Raw genomic sequence first — 21,966 nt, 5'->3', positions numbered from 1 at the left:
GGTGTTTTAAATGCGCTTTATTATTTTCATTTTTTGAAATTAAATCCTCCTAAAGCAGTACTGTTTACAATTGGGCAGAAGGGCCTGGAGCGTGTGTGTGTCCGTGTGCGCGTGTGTGCACTGCCCCAGGCGTGCCCTGTGACTCCTGGGGAGGGAGGTGTTGAGCTCTGCACCTGGACTGAGGAGCCGGCGGAGAGCAGGTGGGGCTCGTGTCGTGGCGCTTGTCTTCCTCCTCGCGTGTGGTCTGCTGCATCGGCATTGTCCTTTCCCCTTTTATAACGCTTTGCTTCCAGCGTTTACATTTTTAAACTCTGGATCCTCAAACCCACTGGCTGAAGGTGCTGAAGCTCCGATGGGAGCCGGGTTGCTTGTGAGCAGCGGCCGGAGGCTGGGGTCTGGGGTCCACGTCCTCCACGGCAGGAGGAGTGAGGCGGGGCTGGGTGCAGTGCTCAGTGGTGACCCAGGCGGCTTTGCCTTTGAGCGGGGATTTCTCTGCCAAGCCATTGCTGGTTCTGGTTGGTGGGTCTCCAGCACTCTTAATGTGCTATTGAATGTCATGACTTCTGATCACTTGGCGAAAGCCACTCACGGTTTCTTGAGGAAAACACCAGAATTAAAGAATGCTGATTTATGTTCTCTGTGGTAAATGGTAGCAGTCTTGGCCCGCAAAAGCCTGGTTGGTCCCAGGGTGCCTCCGGGACATCAGCACCGCCGCCTGTGTCTGGTGTCAGATGCGGCACTGGTGTGTCCTGCGGGGCCCTCCCAATGCATGGGGCACACGCTCACGGGAGACCGCGGCTGAAGTGTGACCCACGGTCAGAGCGCGTGCTGACGCCGCCCGCCCAGGGCGGGCTGACACCTCCTCACCCACTGAGTCTGGAGGGGCTGGATCCTTGGCCAGCTCCAAAGGGACAGACAGCAGCTCACGGTTTTCCTGGGCCTCCTGTTTCTCCTGATGTCTTAGTTGTCCATTTCCTCAGAGTAAAAGTGCTTCTTTGTGCCTCCTTGACGGAGGTTGGCGTGTTCTGGATTCCGCCCCTCACCCTTCCTCAGTGCTGAGGTGAGACGTGGCCCCTTTCCTGCCCAAGGCCCCTCTGCTCTCCCCTCACCTGCGTCTGTGCCTGTCGTCGGGAGGCACAGAGCTCGGCTCTGGGAAGAGCATGCTCTGCTGGAAGCAGTGTCGGGAGAAGGCACTGGAGGTGAAGTGCAGTGAGGACTGAAGACTCTGTCCACATGGTAACTCAGGGCTCCCTCCAGACCACCAGCCTTGTCTGACAGCAGCCCGAGACCCAGCGGGCACAGCTGGTGAACTTGCTGAGAATGCAAGTGGCTCCTGGGCTGTGACCCCAGAGGCAGCTGAGCCGTGTGCGCTGGGTCCTCAGGAGCCCATGTGCACAGCAAGCCCGCCTCCAGACTTCAGCGACTGAGCATCTTCTGTTTTCTGTAACCATTGCTTAATTCAAGTAATCATGCACGTCCCCCTCTGTCCACAAGGATCCTGACCTAAGAGGCACCAGCTGCTTGGACAGGCCAAGTGAGGCGGCTGGGACATACTCGGGGTCGGGACGTCCACACGAGAGACCGCTACGGGGAGAAGAGCCACACCATGCATCTTGCTTCGTGACCGACAGTATCTCTCACTTGGTCTAGAAAGTGAAGTCGCTCAGTCATGTCCGACTCTTTGCAACCCCATGGACTGTAGCCTACCAGGCTCCTCCCTCCATGGGATTCTCCAGGCAAGAGTACTGGAGTGGGTTGCCATTTCCTTCAGGGGATCTTCCCGGCCCAGGGATCGAACCCGGATCTCCTGCATTCCAGGCAGACGCTTTAACCTCTAAGCCACCAGGGAAAACCCGACACCAAAACCTGCATGAACTTTATCAAGAGAGGATTACTGAATTAACATAAGCAGAACAGTGGTAGGTAAGGTGAAGTGTTCTAAGAGATGGTGGGGTTATTTGGTGCTTTAGAGCTTCTTTTACAACACTTTTAATTGCTCCTGGAAGAGAATCATCCCCCTCCTGAGAGAAAATATCTCCCTGCTGAGATGTACTGACTGGTGCGTGTGTGTGTGACTGTTCCCACTGAGGTGAACCCTTTAAACCTGGGAGATGTGTTTCCGGGCGCTCGACCACACTACCTGCACTGACTCTGCGCCCCCTGCAGCTGTCAGCCTGAGGCCCAGCCTCGGGTGCTGTGCGTTTGACGCCGAACCGTGTAGCTGTTTTTTTTGGTAAGTTTGAACTCATGGAACAGAGAAGTGGTTTTGGCAACAAGAACGTGTTAGTACTTCGTTACTCGTGTTCACGTTCTTCCCCAGGACACCATGTTCAGTTAACACGGGTGTTCTGTCACCAGTGACCTGCGATCTGGAGCCGCACCCAGCATCAAACGCACGTGGAACACAGACCGGTCCTAGGCGACGCTTGTCGCCGGGAGCAGACGAGGCTGTGCTGTTCTAAGCGTGAGTGCTCCCTGTTTCCGTTTCTTTTGGTGGGCAGTGATCGCTTTGTTGGTGTTTACTTGCTTGGCTGCACTGGGTCTTACTGGCAACTCATGGGCTGTTTTGTTGCCACGTGGGCTCAGTAGTTGCAGGGCTTCCACCGCCCCCCCCCCCCGCCCCCAACCCCAACCCCGTGTGGGGTCTCCGGTCCCTGACCGGGGACTGAACCCGTGTCCCCTGCATTACAAGGCAGGTGATTAACCACTGGACCACCAGGGAAGTCCCGATTGCTTTGGGTACTTCTTGTATTCTGTCTCCAGGAAAGGAAACTGCCATAGATGCTGAATGTTTAAGTCTGTTCTTACATCTTTCACGCCTAGAAACGTGTTCTGCCTGAAGCAGTTTAGGCACAGATGAGCAGGGGGGCAGGGCTGGAAGGTGCACAGGTAAGATCACTAACAGATAGGCAGTAGCTGCTCCAGCGGCTTAAAATTCGTATCAAAATCTTGACTTCTGTCAGAGAAAAGGGTGCATTTGGTTACACTGGAGACTGGTTACCATGGGCCTCTAAATCACCTCTATACCTTGATTTGAGTCCAGAACCTCTTGTGGTGTTTGGTCTTTAAACAGAAAGCCTGCACTTGCTTGGTATGAAGGCTGTTCACAGGGGAGTTTCCCACTCTAAGGAGTACAGGGACTCCCCTCCAGCCCTCTCTGGTCCTCCTCGGACATGGCAGGCAGTGGCCCTTGGTTTTGGCTGCACCATGAGGCAGGTGGGATCTTAGTTCCTAATCAGGGATCAGATGGAGGCCTCAGCAGTAGAAGCAGAGTCTTAACCACTGGACCACTGGTAAGTCCCACACTATTGTAAAAAGTAAGGTTGTTTTAACAACAACAAGTGTGTTCTTGTTTTCTGTCTGAACAGTTTGCCTTTATTTTCTGTTTTGGCTGAACCACAAGGCTTTTGGGATCTGTTCCCCAACCAGGGATCAAACCCAGGCTCCAGCAGCGGAAGTGCAGAGTCCTAACTACTGGACCACAGGAAGTCCCAGTCTGCTTCTGGGTGACTTTCAGGTGGGGACCTTCCCGGCCAACAGTAGACAAAGGCACAGTGTGGGGGTGGATGCAGAAGAAATATCCACAGGCACACGTGAACATCTCTGTCCAAGTGCGCTAGCGCAGCAAGTCTTAAACAGCCCCGGGCTTTAAAATGGTGAGGTGGCACTCCGTGATCGTCTTGGGCCTGGATCAGTGGCCGAAGCTCGTGTCCGTGGAGGCGGCAGCTACAACGCTGACACCGCCTGCGTCTTCACAGTCTGCTTTTGCCGAGTGGTCACTCAGTCCATCTGCTGGAGCGAGAGAGGAGGAGCTGGGGTGGGCCAGGGTCGCAGACCAGGACCCCACACCGGGGCCTCCAGGCCCACACTCAGCACCCGAGCGGCTCTACCGAGAGGTTCTGTTGCAGCCCTGCAGGGTCTGGAAGCTGTTAGAAAAGGCTTCTCTCCTTCCACCAGTTAGCCTGGTTTGACGCCAAGTTGGTGCCACTCTCCGGTTGTAAATGCCTATGTAACTTCAGAGCCACGCACAGAGAATGCCTTCAAGGCTCATCAGTACATAGTGAAAGAAAGGGTCAGATACCTGAGCAGTGCTGCCGACACATAAAACTCCACTCACCAGTATCTTCAAGTTTACAGACAAGGTATGTCTACTTCCCTTCCAGCTGGTCTGTGAAACCAGACTTTCTAATACCCTGGTTGGAGGACAAATGGTGTGGTTTTTAACCCCCTTTCGACCTCTCACCCAAGGTAAAGCATGTTTTTAATTTAAACTATACCAGTCCATCCTAAAGGAAATCAGCCCTGAATATTCACTGGAAGGACTGATACTGAAACTCCAGTACTTTGGCCACCTGATGTGAAGAGCTGACTAATTTGAAAAGACCCTAATGCTGGGAAAGATTGAAGGTGGGAGGAGAAGGGAGCAACAGAAGATGAGATGGTTGGATGGCATCATGGACTCAATGGACATGAGTTTGAGTAAACTCTGGAAGTTGGTGATGGACAGGGAGGCCTGGCGTGCTGCAGTCCACAGGGTTGCTAAGAGTCGGATACGACTGAGCGACTGAACTAAACTGATGCTCATTTGTGAAAAGGTGGAGCTGAGAGCAGACCAGGGAAGCCCAGCTTGGCACATCGCTTGTGCTTGCCCTTCCCCCATACTCCCACGTCCCAAGAGCCTGTGACAGCAGCCACCTCGGAAACAAGGCATTCACCACAACCATCTCCTCCATGACTCCCGCAGTGAGGATCCTAGAGCTCAGGGAGGGGGCAGGTAGGGGGAAGGGAGACCAAGGCTGGGCTCATCCACCACTGGGTCTTACATTTCGGACTAAGTTCCTCACGTAGGCGAGGAGGTTCTGGTTGATGAAGGTCACCGTTGTGTGGAAGACATCTCGGAGCAAGGCTGGCGAGTGGTCGGCTATCTTTTTGGCCAAGAGCATGGTGAGCAGGAGCTGGGTCTTCTCGTGGTCCACGTCAGGAGGGCAGGTTTGCATGAGCTGTTCCAGCGCAGCCGCCAGGCACTGCCTCCTGTCCTGCGCACGTGGAAGCGGGGTGTGGTTACCCACCCAGGGCTGGGGCCAGCACACGGGTGCAGGGAGAGGCCTCCGTGAACCCCTGGACCCCAGAGGACCTTCCGCACTAACAGTGAGGTGGGCGCCAGGCGCCAGTGGCCTGGGAGCCACAATGGCCGGGAGGCTCCCTAAGTGGATGGCCTTCCCGGGGGCAGGAAGCTGACTGGCCGGGCCCGGCACGAGTGTGTTTCAGGCCCCGTTTTGGGAAGAGTCATACTCGTGACACTGAGGGTGTTGTCTCCCAACTCCTGAGCCTGATTGGAGGTTCAGGTTTTCAGAGGCCGGGTGACAGTTCTTCCGGGAGACAATTCTCTAAGCTGATTCTCCCCCCAGCTTCTGTGGAAGCTCACGCTGGTCTGTCTGCCAGGAGGCAGAGGACAGACCTCAGTGGCCCCGTGGTTTCCCCACTCACCTCCTCCGACAGGCTCCTGACACTGAAGCGTGAGGCCAGGCCGGCCACCATCCCTGGGCGGATGCTGCCCTCCAGCCTGTCCCCAATCTGGGCGAGCTGCCGGGCGACTTCGCGGACTGCCTCCTCCTGACGCTCAGAATCTAACGTCCAGATGAGGCAGATTGAGGTGACGCCTGCTCACACCCTCCCCCGGGGCCCCCACAACTACTAGGGCGACTAGAGCAGCAGAGCGCTCACACGCGGCCAATAGCCGTCGTCCAGCAAGCGGCAGTGATCTGTCGCCCCAGCCGCTGTCCCTGGGTCTGCTCCAAGGCACAGTGCCCCCCAACTCCGCACTTCCTTCCTAGTGCTCTGAGCTCCCCCTACCAGAAGAGAAGGTTCCGGGCTCGGGCATTTTCGGCTGTGGGGCTGACTCCCAGCCACACAGCCCAGAGCTCAGTGGGTGCAGGACAGGCAAGCGCACACTCAGAGGGGCAGGCGCTGCGTCCCTCCTGCCCCACACGGCCCAGTGAGATGCTTGGACCTGGAGACATGCATGTAGTCCCCTCCTGCCCCCAGAATCCCCCACGTGCCCGCCCTCTGCTCGGGGATAAGCCACGACCTCTGACCTGGACTACTTGGTTGACAAGACAACTCACCCCCAAGATGCCACTGCAGCCTGGCCCCCCTCTGGTTTGCTCCAGCTGCCGCCACCTCCCCCAGTGCCCCCTCGGCCTCCCCATCCAGCCGAGTGAACACGGCCAGGCCTGTCCTGCGCTTTACTGCCAAACATCAGGTTCCTGACCCACAGGCCAGTTTCCTACCTGAGGGCCCTGCCCTATGCCTCCAGCAAGGCTCTGAAGTCTAAGGGTGGGGTGGTGAGAGGGGGGGGCCCCAGGGTTAGCAAAGCTCCTCCTGCCCCCACACCTTCCTACTCTGTCCCCAAGGGGGCCCTGGCTGGTGGGGACCTCTTAAGAGGTGGCTCCAAGCCAGGCCTCCTGGGAACAGGCTGACTCACAACTTGAAAAGGCTCCCTGGGGAGTTCCCAAGGGGCTCCCAGCGGCCTCCGTGGAGGCAGCACTGTGGTAAAAGCTGAAGCTGGGGGAACAGCCCGGCCCCAGGCACGAGCCCGGGGTCCCCACTGCCTGGTGACCGTGGAGGTCGGCATGGCTGTAGCACACAGATGTGAATCCATGGGGGACATTGATGCCCAGAGTCCTCCGGAAGCTTAGTGGGTTTTCACCGATCAGACTCCAAGAGGCCTGTTCCACTGGACATGGGGGGCCGAGCCTGAAGGCCCCAGGGCCGAGGAGGCTGGCCAGTGCCTACCTGTCTCCGCTTCCGCTGCCAAGGGGAAGTGGCTGCAGCGGTTGCCGTCCGTCTGCAGCTCGTCATCATGGAACAGGTGCCCAGACAGCTCGTGACCCAGCGCCTCCAGCTCCCTCTGGAAGCAGGAGTGGGGGCAGCTCTGCAGGAAGCCCAGCAGCAGCAGGCTCGTGGTGCGCTCGTCCCCAGGGCCGGGGCCGTTGCTAACCTGCGAGGAGAGGACTGTGGGAATGTGGTCCTGGGCTGGCCTCACTGGTCCAAGGCCTGAGCACCCTCTAGGCAGGCAGGGGCCAGTGCGCAGAGCCTCCCTCCTGCAGACATCGAGAAAGGCTCCAACCGTGCAAGAGGTGATCCAGCTGCTGCCTCCAGGGGAGGCAGGCTGGGCAGGCGCATGGGTCGGGGCCACCCCTGCTTGCCTCCGCTCCCATCGTCTCCTGGGCCCAGGATGGCGCTGTGCTAAAGCAGATTTTCAGCACACCTGGGCACTGGTGACCACAAACACCACCTCCTCTGAGCAGGCCTGGCCACCCTCAGGTGGGTGAGCCCCTGCCGGGCCCACAAACAGCACGGGACAGGCGGGATGCTACAACCAGAAGAGCATGTGCGGGCAGGGCTGGGGTGAGAGGGCGTCTGGAGAGGCCAGGAACGCCTAGCTCACAGCCTGGGCCGGGAGGGCCAAGGGGAGAAAGTAAAGATCCTAGTAAAATGTACTCCTGAGTCTTTAATATTTTTCATTAGAAAAGATTAGAAAAATACTCTGATTAATCAGAGGGACTTCCCTGGTGCCCCAGTAGCTAAGACTCTAAGCTTCCAGAGCAGGGGGTCCAGCTTGGGTTCAATCTGGGCAAGGAACTAGATCCCACATGCCTCAACTAAAAACCTCCACGCGTGCTACAACAACAAAGATCAGTGCAGCAAGTGTGAAAAGGGAGGGAAAAAAAATCAGAGAACGCTTAGAGGACAGTTTTTAGAGGGCAAAGTGTTTTAAATAAAATGCATACGTATTGCTATGCAGCCTCTACTTCTCCAGAATTCGTCCTAAAAGGGGAAATGCACCTAACAGCTCTACTAAATCTTCACAGGGAGGCCAGGCAGCATGGCAGCTGAGAGACTGCTGAAGGTGCTCCCTCTACCTCAGGAGGCGTCCTGCTCGGGGGAGGAGGGGGCTGTGGCAGCTGGACTGCATCCCCCAGAACCTGAGAGCAGGACCTAACTGGGAAAGGGGGGGTCTTTGCAGATGTCATGCTGAGGCCAGGTCATCCTGATTCGGGGCTCTATTCTTGGACAGGGCTGAGGGAGAGCCGGTGGGGATATGGCCACGTGAGTAACTTAATGCTGCTGAGCTGAGCGCTTAACAAAGGTGAAAAATCAGAAAAATCTGTAAGAGGATGAAAATTCTGACGGCAGGGAGAAAGAGGAAGCTGAAGGATGTCTCCCCACAAACCCAACTATGGGGCACTCCCGTGTCGAGGGAAAAGGGGAAAGCAAACCCCAGGAGCGAGTCTCTGCATCCCCCTCACCCTGAGGCCATTGAGGTAAGCCGCACAGGGGCAGCTCCCCGAAACCCTCCTGCCTGAGTGGCTCCTGACCCGCCAGGCTGGGAAGCATAAGGCCCCGTGCCTGGCACAGCGCTGCTCCAGAAGCTCCCACCAAGCACACCTCCTCCCCAGTGCTGTCCGCTCAGATTCAGAAAGCTGGCCCAAGCTCACAAGTCACCAGGAGGGCCCCAGACCTGCAGCCGCACCCGAAGGGCTGGAGGGGATGTAGAGGGAGGGCCCGGGGGGAGGGGGCGCCCCAAGACACCACACAAGCCACGGTGGGAAGGAGATGGATGAGAGCTCCTGACTGGCTCGGCTGCAGCTTCCCTTCTGAACCCTAAACCTGCTCAAGGACCCTACATCCTTGAACCCATCTTGCATTCCAGGATCGACCAGGCACAGGCAGTGAGCAGACAGGGGCTTGTGTGCTCCAGTTACCCCAGGCCCGCCCCACCCCCGCCATGACCACCGCATCATCTGACCTTCAAATCCATGGCCTAAGCTTCACGGGCTCCGGCTCACAGGATTCCGGGTGGACGGCCTGGAAGAGGACATGCAGGGTGGGCGTGGAGCCCCGCAGGGGATAACGGAGTCATCTGGGCCCTGGCTCCCCTCATCTGCATCCCGGGCCACACACCTGAGTTTCCTCATAACTGAGACCAAGACCACCCCCCACCTCAGGTCCAGCCTCCCACCCTGAGCTCACTGGTCAGGCAGGCAGGGCCATCTGGCTTCCAGACAGTTTCTAAGTGAACACTCAGAGCACTGGGCTCCCTCCACGAGCAATTCCTAGACATTTCCACAGATCTGTCCCACTGCAGACCCTACCTGGCTGCCGGCCCCAAGGCACCGTGGCTGCACGGCAAGGTGTGTAACAGGAGGAGAAAGAATGTCTACCTGACAGTCACGGAAGACTAAGGCTTTGGGATGGCGTCAATTCCACACTAAACAACTGCGTAGGTGAAAGCTCATCAGACCAAATCTTAGAAGATTATGCCCCCGACGTGGAAAATATAGAAGACTGAGAGCTCTGTGTGCATCGTAGAGACACCCAAACAGAGTAACAAGTGTCTGCAGATCAGTCTCAACAGAACAACCCGTTTTAAAATGTATGCACAGCATACTCTGTTTATACACAGTATTAGGCTAAACCCAATGAATCGCTGCTTTGTAGGGCAAAGTCAAACTTGGCAATTCCATATGGTTCCTACATACACAGGAGGTTAAAAACAGAAAAGAAAACCAGTTCACCTCCAGGAGACAGGAGCAGAAGATGTAAGAGGTGGCAAGTATACACAGAAGAACTATACAAAAAAGATCTTAATGACCCAGATAACCACGATCCTGGAGCGTGAAGTCAAGGGGACCTTAGGAAGCATCATCATGAACAAAGCTAGTGGAGGTGATGGAATTCCAGCTGAGCTATTTCAAATCCTAAAAGATGCTGCTGTTAAAGCGTTGCACTCAATATGCCAGCAAATTTGGAAAACTCAGCAGTGGCCACAGGACTGGAAAAGGTCAGTTTTCATTCCAATCCCAAAGAAAGGCAATGCCAAAGAATCTTCAAACTACCACACAATTGCACTCATCTCACACGATAGCAAAGTAATGCTCAAAATTCTCCAAGCCAGGCTTCAACAGTACCTGAACTGAGAACTTCCAGATGTTCAAGCTGGACTTAGAAAAGGCAAAGGAACCAGAGATCAAACTGCCAACATCCACTGGATCATCGAAAAAGCAAGAGAATTCCAGAAAAACATCTGCTTCATTGATTATGTTAAAGCCGTTGACTGTGTGGATCACAAAAAACTGTGGAAAATTCTTAAAGAGGTGGGAATAACAGACCATCTCACCTGCCTCCTGAGAAACCTGTATGCAGGGCAAGAAATAACAGTTAGAACTGGACATGGAACAACGGACTGGTTCCAAATTGAGAAAGGAGTATGTCAAGGCTGTATATTATTACCCTGCTTATTTAACTTATATGCAGAGTACATCATGCGAAATACAGGGCTGAATGAAGCACTAGCTGGAATCAATACTGCAGGGAGAAATATCAATAACCTCGGATATGCAGATGACACCACCCTTATGGCAGAAAGCAAAGAGGAAATAAAAGAGCCTCTTGATGAAGGTGAAAGAAAATGAAAAAGCTGGCTGAAAATTCAACATTCAAAAAACAAAGATCACAGCATCTGGTCCTTCATGGGAAACAGACGGGGAAATGATGGAAACAGTGAGCGACTTTATTTTCTTGGGCTCCAAAATCACTGCAGATGGTGACTGCAGCCATGAAATTAAAAGATGTTTGCTCCTTGGAAGAAAAGCTATGACTAACCTGCTGCTGCTGCTGCTAAGTCGCTTCAATCGTGTCCGACTGTGTCTGACCCCACAGACAGCAACCCACCAGGCTCCGCCGTCTCTGGGATTCTCCAGGCAAGAACACTGGAGTGGGTTGCCATTTCCTTCTCCAATGCATGAAAGTGAAAAGTGAGAGTGAAGTCGCTCAGTCGTGTCTGACTCCGCAACCCCACGGACTGCAGCCTACCAGGCTCCTCTGTCCATGGGATTCTCCAGGCAAGAGTACTGGAGTGGGGTGCCATTGCCTTCTCTGATGACCAACCTAGACAGCATACTAAAAAGCAGAGACATAATTTTGCTGACAAAGGTCCATCTAGCCAAAGCTATGATTTTTCCAGTCATCATGTATGGATGTAAGAGCTGGACCATAAAGAAAGCTGAGCGCCGAAGAATTGATGCTTTTGAACTGTGGTATTGGAGAAGACTCTTGAGAGTCCCTTGGACTGCAAGGAGATCCAACCAGTCAATCCTAAAGGAAATCAGTCCTGAATATTCATTGGAAGAACTGATGCTAAAGCTGAAGCTCCAATACTTTGGCCACCTGATGTGAAGAGCCAACTCCTTAGAAAAGACCCTGATGCTGGGAAAGATTGAGGGCAGGAGGAGAAGGGGATGACAGAGGATGAGATGGTTGGATGGCATCACTGTCACAAGGGATATGAGTTTGAGCCAGCTCCAGGAGATGGTGAAGGACAGGGAGGCCTGGCGTGCTGCAGTCCATGGGGTCGCAAAGAGTTGGACACGACTGAGCGACTGAACAACAACACAAGGTCACAAGATCACCTTCCGTCTGGAAATTTTCACCAGGAACCTTGGGCTGAACTCTGCCACCCTGAGGGCAGAAGACAGGTGAAGCAGTGTGCGGGGTCCACCACCTGCAGCTCCCCTAAACGTGTGGGACTTGTCTGGAGCAAAGCAAGCCCGGGCAGGGGACCAGGGACACTGATCAGACACTCACACGTGGCAGACAAAGGAGGGGGCAGGTCTGTGGGGCAGCCGTGGAGAGAGCTGGGGGCCTGCTGGCCAGGGCCACCTATGTGATGGCCAGCCTGGCTGCACGTCACAGGCAGGAACAAAAATTAGGGAGCTGTCACTGATCGTGTCTGGACTGTCCCAGAGAGCAGTCTGACTTGACCTCCCTGGGCTGGTCACTCTGTGTGAGTGGGTGACTGGTCACTGTGGGTGAGGACTGGGCCGGCTGCTCCGCCACCATCCACTTGTATGTTCACTCTGGTCATCTCAGGTTCCCTGGCCTGCAGGAGGCAACCTTCCTTTCCATCACAGTAGGCAGGGACCCTTGGCCCAGACTGGCTTTCCCGAGAGGCTCTACAGGCTTCGCTCCCTAAAAGGCAGCTCAGTTCTGAGACAAGTGGCATATCACAGCAGCTCACACAAGCACCATTCAGAGATAGGACATTCCCAGGAAAGTTCTTGTTTTGTCAAATTATACTACATCCCAGTAAAAAGAACAAGGGACAGTAGTGCAAATGTCCACGACGGGTGAGCGGACAGCACTGTGCCCATCACAGTGAGCTTCACTCAGCCTCAGAAAGAGGGAAATCCTGGCACCTGCTGCACGCGGGACCCTGAGGACGCTGTGCCAAGTGACAGGAGGCAGACCCCAAGGGCAGACCCCAAGTGGCCGGCGGCCCGGGTGGTAAGACGCAGGGTTCTGGACGGGACGGTGGGGGTGGGGGGTCTCACTGCAGGTGGACATACATTTTCCCCCACATACAAAAAACAGGGAAACTGTGGCAACATGGAGGAACGCTGAGACGTCACACCGAATGAAACAAGCCAGACACAGGAAGACACACACGGCCCGGCTCCACTTACACGAGCAATCATGTCCGTTTCTAGAGAATTACTAATTCCTTATTCATGCTACTGAGCTGCACACATAAAATGATTATATGTATAATTTTGCATCTGTTCCACCACAATCAAAAATGTTTGAAAAAAACTTCCTTTTGAACCTATGCAAGCAACAGTTTGTTGTTATTTAGTTCCTAAGTCACGTCTGACTGCTTGAAACGCCGTGGACAGTAGCCCGCCAGGCTCCTCTGTCTTTAGGGATTCCCCAGGCAAGAATACTGGAGTGGGTTGCCATTTCCTCCTCCAGGAGATCTTCCCAACTCACGAATCAAACCCAGGTCTCCTGTATTGCAGGTGGGTTCTTCACTGTTGAGCCACCACACAAAATGAGGAAACTTAATTCTATCGGGGGGAACCAGATGTCAGTTCCATCTAACAGATGTGTATGGGCTACAGAGAGTTTCAGAAAGAGAAAGGTTCCTCATGTGTCTAGGGAACAAACGCCATCTCAGCACCACTGCAAGCGCACCACCAGGTCCCGCCGTGGCCTCGCCCCCTGCTGCCTCCAGAAGAGCCCGGAGCCCTCCCGCAGCCCCAGGCACAGCTCTGAGCTCCTGAAGCCCGTTTGTGCAGCAGCACTAGTTCCAAGTGCCCGGTATAACCACTGGCATGAGCCTCGGAGTCTGTCCTCTACTGCGGACACACACCGAACAGCCCCGAGTCGCCTCCAGAGGGCAGGGCCTGCCAGCGGTGACTCACAGACTTCTCCAACAAGAGCAGACGGGAGAGGGTCAGAGTCTCTTGTGATCTGTGTTCCCCTGAGAATAAACAGATTATGGACAGCGACGGCGTCCCCACGGAGCACAGAGTTTCTGCAACACTCACATGCGTGTTACATTTTCCTGTAAACTAGACCAAGGAAGCGTGAGCCAGCACCTCTTCAGACAGCTGCTCTTCCCACAGTAACACGTCAAACAAAGCTGATTACATAATCGCTCTTTTTAGAAGATGAATGGCCTGTGGGATTCTCTGGGAAGTCTCAATGACAGTTGTAGGTGTAAAACATATCCTGAAAACAACGTTTTTCCTCTCAATTCAGGGTCCAACCTCCAGAAGCACCATCAGAGCCCACCTGGTCATTTACGACGGGGTCAGGGAAGCCTGCGGAACAGGGCACGGTTGTCAGTGAACTAAGAACCCCTTAGCTCCTCATAAGTGACGAACCTTTGTTCTTGGTGGGACTGTTTTTCCCTTTAGAACATAAAGCATCAAAAATTATCATTTTAGGGCTTCCCAGGCGGTGCAGTGGTTAGGATTCCATGCTTCCAACGCAGGGCGCCCAGGCTCAAGCCCTGGTCTGGGAACTAAGTTCCCGCAAGCTATGCGGTGAGGCCAAAAATCCAAAAACAAACAAACCAAGCAAACTTTCACAGCTTCTTTTCAGTCTCAGACATTTAAGGGATTTGCAACATTATGAAACCACGTTGTCACTAAAAGCTCTGTCCTGTAACGCACTGTGTTAAAAACGTTAACAAGCAACGTGCACTGATACGTCCAAACATACCAACAATATTGTAAAATTTTCTCCAGTTTTACTTTCTAACACAGAAAATAGATAAAACCTGGTTAATCAAAAGCTTTTCAGGGTCCTCAGTCATTTTTGTGTGTAAGTCTTAGAGACCAAAAGGTTGGGGGGAGGAACTAGACCTTTCCCTTGAAAATAAAAGCATATCTATTAACACAACAGTTTTCTCTGCCATCCATTTTAATTAAGAGACTTAACCAAAGTGACTGACTCTTTCACAGAGAATCAGGTGACTAGGTCTCACACGGTTCAGATGTCACTTCCCAGCCACACACATCCTGAGCTTCCCCCAGGCGCACACACACTCAGTGATGCCAGCCAACGACAAAGCCCTGCTGAGAACACTGAAAACACTTAAAATACACCTGGTACCCAATGCTTTTGGATCCTGTCTTATTTAGAAATCGCCTGGGTATACAATGATTGCCATCATTAATTCAGTGTTCATGCTGTAATCTGGAATACTGTTAGAAACACTGTCAGAATTCTATTCAGTTTAGGTGAAAACAAATTTACATTTCTCGTAACCTTAAACACTAAGAATAGTATCAGTTGATTTGAGAAGGAAACCTATAGAAGTTTGCAGGGGGTGGGGGGTGGGGCAGAGAGGAACCAATTAGCATATAATACACAATTTACTAGTATAGTGAATATTGATTACTACATGTAATCAATATTAAGTATTGATTTATCAGTAATATTGATAAATCAGAGAAAACACAGCTTTTTAAAATCCAAAATTAATTTATTCTCATTTGCCAAAGATTTACCTTAACTATGTGAACCTGTACTCTTTTTATATTGAGATATAGTTGATATACAGTATTATATAAGTTACAGGTATGCAACATAGTATCCACAGTTTTTAAAGGTTATACGGCTTCATAATTACTGTAAGATACTATGTTCCTGTGGTGTGCAGCACTGCCCTTTGAGCTCACGTATTCTACACTCAGTTATTTATCTCTTAACCCCCTAACCCCACCGTGCCCCGCCTTCCCTCTCCCCACTGGCAGTGGTTTAGTTGCTAAGTCTTGTCCAACTCTTGTGACCCCGTGGACCGTAGCCTGCCCAGCTCCTCTGTCCATGGGTTTCTATAGGTGAGAGTACTGGAGTGGGCTGCCATTTCCTTCTCCAGGGGATCTTCCTGACCCAGGAATCAAACCTGGGTCTCCCACCTTGTAGGCAGATTCTTTACCATCTGAGCCACCAGGGAAGCCCACTCCCCACTGGTAACCACTGGCTTGTTTTCTGTATCTGTGAGTGTTTGTGAACATATGTTCTTAAAACATTTCTGAGTTTGTTTTGGTGTATTTTTAATTTTTTGAAAGTCTAATGTATTTAAACTATTAGAAATGAGATTTCCTCATTTCATGGAAATTTTAGATAAATTTGACTTACATAAGCATATTTATTTAGGTCCAAAAGCCAATGAGGACACAGTTCTTCCAATTTAAGATACTTCACAACCAAACTCCTCAGTGATGAAAAAAATGCTTCCCACATTTACACGCCAAGAGGCAAAGGTCTTTCTGAATAGCAGACACACAGACAGCACCCAGCTTCGGTCCCACAAGTTCAGCGCCAAGTCAAGAGCAAACACAGAAACACCAAGGCTCACGCGTCCAGATACAAGGACTGGTTCCCTGTGGTGGCACAAAATTATGAACTGAGCTCAAAAGACCAAGGACACAAACCGCCGTCTGACCACCCGGATTCTCTGTCCTCTCGTGCTCGACACAGAGCAGACCTTCCACGTCTCGCACAAGGACACGGTCAGCAAGACCACCAGTGGAGAAACCTGTCCACGCGCGCAAACCTGAAACCCAGCCAAACACTGTCTGGACAGAGCTGTTCCACTGGCCTGAGACACGGCCTCTGGGGCCAAGTCCACCAGGCACGCTTTTGGGGATGGCTCCAAAACTGCCAACACAGAAAGCGCAAAACCATGATTTCCCCACAAATATAGAATAATAAAATGAAATATGTCCAAGATTTTATTTAGTTCATTAATTAACGAAGAAACCAGTAAGATGATTCAGCCAGTTTCTGAAAACATGGGTTTGTATGGCAGCTGCCAGTTCCACTCAGATCACCTGTGCCAGTCCTTCCCCTGAAGCGAGTGAATGGAAGCGAGCGGGAGCCCAGCCCAGCGCCCGCGTGAGCTCCTTCTGACGACGCACCCGGGACACACTGGGGCCCCACTTCCACCACGCACTGCCTGGACTCGCTGGAGTGTGGGACGCCAATCTCTGCCTCTTCTGTGCTGGGCTTCCCGCCTTCAGGCTTCCCCACAGACCCCACCGCTCGCTCACCTGCTCCCCTACTTGGTCCCTGCTCCATCTTAAAGGACCACTGGTTTTCAACCCTGGCTGCACACACTGGAATCAACAGAGAGGCTGTAAGACATCCCAATTAGATAAGAGCTCACATGTGGAAACGCCCAACGAATCCACTAAAACAGCCCAGCAAGTAACAAGTGAGTTCACCAACATTGCAGGACAGACCGTGTACGCCCACTGTACTTGTGTGTGCCAGCGATTAGCATCCGAAAGAGAAACAGAACTAGGATGGCAGCGAGAAAAGTTAAATACTCGGAACACTTGTTGGACAGAAGAAGCGTTAAGAGCTATACCCTGAAAAGTGCGCACGCTTTTCGTTGCAGAAAAGCACAGATCCAAATAAGCGGGCTCATTCCGGTCCACAAGCTGGAAGAACACCCATGGACTCAACAGGATCCCCGCAAGCTCCCACCAGGCTTTTTCACAGAGAGAGAGAAATGGTTCCTCTTTCATTAGGAAATGCAAGGGGCACAGAATAGCCAATGAGAAAAAGAACAAAGCTGGTAGACTCACTCCCCAACTTCAAGACATATGACTGAGTGACAGGAATCGAGACCGTGTGGTACCGGCAGTGGCGCAGAAGTGACAGTCCAGACACAAAGCCTAATGCCTGCGGCGCATCCACCTCTGACCAAGGGGTCAAGAGCCGCGTAAGGAACAGGCTCCTCGGCAAACGGTACTGAGACACCTGGGAGCAAAAGCATCAGTTGAGGCCCCTCCCTCGTATTATACACAAAATCTACCTCAGCATAGATCATAGAAGAGAACAAAGACATAAAACTTTACGGCCTTGGATGAGGCAGTGATTTCTTAGATACGACACCATATGAGAGAAGAACAAGCCATACAAAGAGAAAAATAGATAAACTGAACTTGATAATTAAACCTTTGCGCTTCAAAGGACATAAGCAATGAAAAGACAATCCAGATAGGGGGAAAAAAATGCTTGCAAGTAATTCATCAGACAAGGGACTAGTACTCAAATATATATAAAGAATTCTTGTAACAACAAAAACACATTTCAATTGCAAACTGGGTGAAAGATTTTAACAGGATCCAAAGACATACAGATGGTCAACAGCTAAGCTGCTGAGTCACTTCAGTCGTGTCCGACTCTGTGTGACCCCACTACAAAAATGCTAATCAAACCGCAATGAAGGGGAATTTCCTGGTGGTTAGGGCTCCCTGGTCAGGGAACTAAAATCTTTACTAAAAGCCAAGCATAAAGTGCAAAGGAAGGGAGGGAGGAAGTAAGAAAAGAAAGAAAAGTGAATGCGAAGATTCACTTTCACATCCACGAGGGCTGGAATCGAAAGCTGACAGCAAGAGGCAGCAAAGACGCGGCTCAGCCGGGACCCCACATCACATGCACAGATCTCCGGGGGGCAGGGCAGGTGTGGAAAAGAGTGCAGACGCTTTGAAGTTTTGCAGCTCCTCAAAACGTTAGGCTTCCCTGGTGGCGCAGACAGTGAACAGTCTGCCTGCAATGCAGGAGACCCGCATTTGATCCCGGGGTCGGGAAGACTCTTCACTCTTTCCAAAATGTTAAGAGTTACCACATGACCCAGAAATTCCACTCCTAGCTACGTATACACACAACACAAATGAAGACGCACGCCCACATGAACGTTTGTCACGACGCCATCCAAAATAACCAAAAGTCGAATGTCGATCAACTGTTGAATGGATAAGGAAAATGTAGCAGATCCATAAAATAGAGTATTATTTGACCATAAAAATGGGAGTGAATTTCTCATACAGGCTGCAACATGGATGAACTCTGAAACATGAGGCTGAGTGAAAAAAATCTAGTCACAGAAAACCAGAGTTCATTCCTGGAATGATTCATGGTATGATTCCATTGATGTGAACTTCCCAGAACTGGTGAATCCACAGAGGAAAAAGTGTTGCCTGGGGCTGTGGGGATGAAGGGACTGGGGGTAACCGATGATGTGCGTGGTTTCTTCTGGGGCTGTTGAGACATTCTAAAATTAGACTGTGGTGATGGTTGCACAACTTTGCAAATACACTGGAAACCACTTCGAGTTTGCAAATTTTATAGCATAGGAAATATCTCAAAAAAGTAGTTTTAGAAAAACGCAGCATGAAGGAGGGGACAGTGAGATAAGTGGGGGAGCCACCCCACACACAGGCCCTGGAAGTGCAACTCCCCCACCCCACCAGGTGCTCCAAGTCCAGTGTCCACGTCTCCCGCTGCCCTGCCCTCCCTGGCCCCAGTGAGATGCGTGCACGGGGGGGGGGGGGGGGGGGGGGGGCGGCGGCAAGATGACCCGTGGGGGCCAGGTGTCCTGAAGCCCCCCTGGGGCGTCAAGGTTGACCTCTGCAATAACTACTCTCCCCTTAGAGCCACAGAAAAGCAAAGGGATGCCTCCATGGCCTTCTGGTGAGCAGGAGCCCTGGACCCAGAAGAGGCCTCTCCTCACGTGTGGCAGCTTGCTCCTGGCTGCCACCTCCCTCCCCAAGGACAGAAGGTTTTCGTGCACCTGAAGGTCACCAGCCCCTCTTAACCCTGCTGCGTTTGACTCAGAGGGCACTGGTTCCCTCCCCTGCCCAAGTTGACAGGACACTTGCAGGCAGAGGGTGACTGCAAACGAGCCACTTCCTTGCCATCTAAGTGGGTGGCTTCCAGGACGCTGGGCACTGTACACAAGAGCCAATGAGAACTCAATTTTCACACAACCTCCAGAAGTGGTTGCTCTGTGGTCCATCCAGGTGCTCACGTTTGCTATTCACGGGCAACTTTCCCATTCAGTCCAGCACAGCAGGAAGAAAAGAGGAAGGAAACACATCAGGAAAAGGAGGAAAGGAAGGAGGGAAGAGCTGGGTTCCGGGTGGGGGTTGGGGACCGGGAGGCCAGGACAGTTGTTGGAGAACAGCCCCAACAAGGGTCCAGGGTCCAGGCACCAGCCCAATGCTTTCCCCACCCCCACAGCTGCCAGCAGGGAGGGGTGCGCAGAAAGGCAGGGCCCTGCCCACATCCCACCACCCCCCACCCCATCCCCGTCTCTAACAGGTCGAGGTACCAGGCAAGGCAGCATGGGGAACCCAGGCAGCCCACTCCAACCAGAAGAGCTGGACTCTGAGGTCACAGGCTTGGATCAGTGTGTGTGTGTGGCACTGTGAACTCTGTCACAGCTGCCATCTCCAGGCTTGTCCTCAGGTGAGCACTCACGTGACCTCTGGGGGCCCAGCCAGGTGAGCACTGGAGGTCCAGTGGGGCAGGCACTCCACGCCCGCACTCCCTCCACCCGACACCCACCACCAGAGATGCAGCCACAGGAGCACTGGCCACAGCTCTGGAGCAAGGCTTCTGAGGGTCCACTGCCCAGAGGCAGTGTCCCAGAACCCCAGCACAGCACTCGGTCCGGGATCAGGACCCAGGCCCTCTCCCTGCAACAGGCAAAAAACAGCAGCAATATCGCTCACCACCTCCAGCGCTGCCAGGACCCTGGCCCTGGGAGGCCGGTCACCCTCATCGTTCCTCCTCCGTGCTGGGGCTCCCTGGCGGGCCATTCTCCTCTGCAATGAGTGGGACCTCCAGTCCTGGGTCTGGGAAAGCCTGGGAGGAGAGCCCCCTCCCCAGCACCTCAGAGTCCATCTCAGATGGACTGACTCAAGACAACAGTAACCCAGTCCCTGTTCGGGTAGCTCTTTGCTCCAGAGCCTGCATATCCCCGAGTCCCAAGGTCGCCATTCCCACCACACAGCACGGGGTCCGCGCAGCCCCCCGAGCCCCGCCCAGAGACGACCGACCCTTCCAGGCCGCCCCTCTGGCCACCCCATCCGCTTCTCCCGGTGCCTTCCTAGAGCCACCTCGATCTCGGCAGCCGGCGGGCTCCTCCCACCCTCCCCCGGCTCGACCACAGACTCTCTTCCAGGACTAGGGGGCCCGGGTTCAGGCTCTGCCCAGAGATAGCAGGGACGCAGGTCCAAGAGCGCCCCCTTCCCGACCCACCCGGGCCCCGACGGCGGGACCGAGATTGGAACCACTTGCCCCCGCAGAGGCCGCCGAGGAGGCCTGGGCAGCAGACAGACCAGCAGATAGGGCACAGCCGTGGGGGGAGGGGGGAGTCGCCCGGAAACGTCTCCGTGGTGAGGCCCCCTCAGTGAAGACCATCCCTCCGGGTGACGAGCACCCTCCCCGTGAGGGCTCTCCTACCCCGGCAGCGCAGGGCGTCCCGCGCCCGGCCTGCCGGCCGAGGTCTCGCCCTCCCGGGGTTTCCGGTCATTATTTCACTCCATAAACCTACCTTCACCGCCCGCAGCACGTCCAGTGCGGCGCGAGCCGGGGAGGCGCCTGGACCCGCGGCCGCCCCACGCGGAAAGAGCAGCAGGACGGAGCGTGGGGTCGGGAGAGGGGAGCCAGGGGGCCGGGGGCGCAGACGGCAGGCGATACTCACCTCCACCGCAGAGCGAGGCGGCGGGACAGCAGCGCGACGTAGCGCACCGGGAGCGCGCGGGAAAAGACCACGTCCCGGGGGCGGGGCGCGCAGCCGCCGTGAGCCCATTTCCTGTAGTTCCCGCCCCGCCCACACCGGCCACGGCCCCAACCCATCTTCATTCCCCAAAGAGCTCCGCGGCCCCGCCCCGCCTCCAGGCCCCGCCCCGCCCCGCCCCCCGGTGCCAGGAGGCTTAGTGCCGAGAAGCAGGAACAGAGGCCGAGAGGGACCAGGGCAGTCGCTAGACAGGAACTCAGGAATAGAAACCAAACTTGACAAACAAAAAGACAGGAAGGAAATATAACCAGAAACCATCGAATGCTTACAGTAAAGTTACAAAGTCACTGGATTTTCCTTTTTGTACTTTCCACTTTTTCTTAAATGACTGTGGCCCCAATTTTACAATGAATGAAAGCTATGTAACAAAGGTCACATAATGGAGCAGGTTTCAAATGTAGGCCGTGTTATCCACGTCCCAGCTTGGCTTCTCTATCAGAGCTGCGTATCCAAGTGGTTAAAGTATACACAGCAAGTAATTCTTTAAAATGGAGCTCCTGGCAGCCAACACAAGAGAGACAGAGGGACAGATTTCACATCCTACAAGCAAAGGACAAAGTTGCCAATTTCCACTGCACAGGAGACCGGCTTTATCTCACACCTAACTTTAAAGAAACTCTCTGACTTTTATGTGCACCTGTGAAGGAAGTGTGAACAGGGACGATCTAGGAAATCTGAACAAGGGCACGTTCATGACAATCAACACAGGACTGTGTGAAGGGACAACAGCACAAGCCACCCGTCGGGGCCCCAGCTCAGCACTCTCTCCCCGCAGTGGCTGGAAACAGACCCCGGTACCTGCCGCTGAGGCCGCCTGCATAAGCCATTAGCCACCCCAACCACCACCTCCACTACATTCTAGGGCAACAAATGCATTGCCAGTACGCCATGGGGTCCAGCCAGGCCCAATCATGTTCCCTAAAAGCTGCTCCCGGGCTTTCACTGCAGTTTTGTCAGGAGTATAACTTCTAACCAGTGCATACAACCAGTCGTCCTTCAAGCCTCAGCACCAGCTC

The 21,966-nt window shown here is 53.6% G+C and overlaps 1 protein-coding gene across 4 annotated transcripts; it reads right to left on the bottom strand.

Annotated features, from left to right (window-relative positions):
• Window positions 1–2: 2 nt before the first annotated feature.
• Window positions 3–20,939, bottom strand: BID (BH3 interacting domain death agonist). Of its 4 annotated transcripts, none has more exons than XM_027540893.1 (6): window positions 20,705–20,883; window positions 8,813–8,871; window positions 6,796–7,000; window positions 5,488–5,627; window positions 4,824–5,036; window positions 3–3,792 (listed from the first exon to the last, which is right to left on the bottom strand). In XM_027540893.1, exons 2-6 carry the CDS (start codon window positions 8,822–8,824, stop codon window positions 3,781–3,783), a joined length of 582 nt encoding a protein of 193 aa, XP_027396694.1. In that variant the 5' UTR covers window positions 8,825–8,871; window positions 20,705–20,883; the 3' UTR covers window positions 3–3,780. The 4 variants fall into 4 exon arrangements, with proteins under 4 accessions (XP_027396694.1, XP_027396693.1, XP_027396696.1 ...); XM_027540892.1 differs by having other exon boundaries at window positions 3,345–3,792; window positions 20,855–20,939; XM_027540895.1 differs by having other exon boundaries at window positions 3,345–3,789; window positions 20,855–20,939.
• Window positions 20,940–21,966: the final 1,027 nt, after the last annotated feature.

This window comes from Bos indicus x Bos taurus, chromosome 5 (genome assembly GCF_003369695.1).
Source record: "Bos indicus x Bos taurus breed Angus x Brahman F1 hybrid chromosome 5, Bos_hybrid_MaternalHap_v2.0, whole genome shotgun sequence".
In the NCBI taxonomy this organism is placed as follows: domain Eukaryota; kingdom Metazoa; phylum Chordata; class Mammalia; order Artiodactyla; family Bovidae; genus Bos; species Bos indicus x Bos taurus.
Note: the sequence above shows the minus strand (reverse complement) of the source record. Positions and strands in the feature narration are given on the sequence as shown.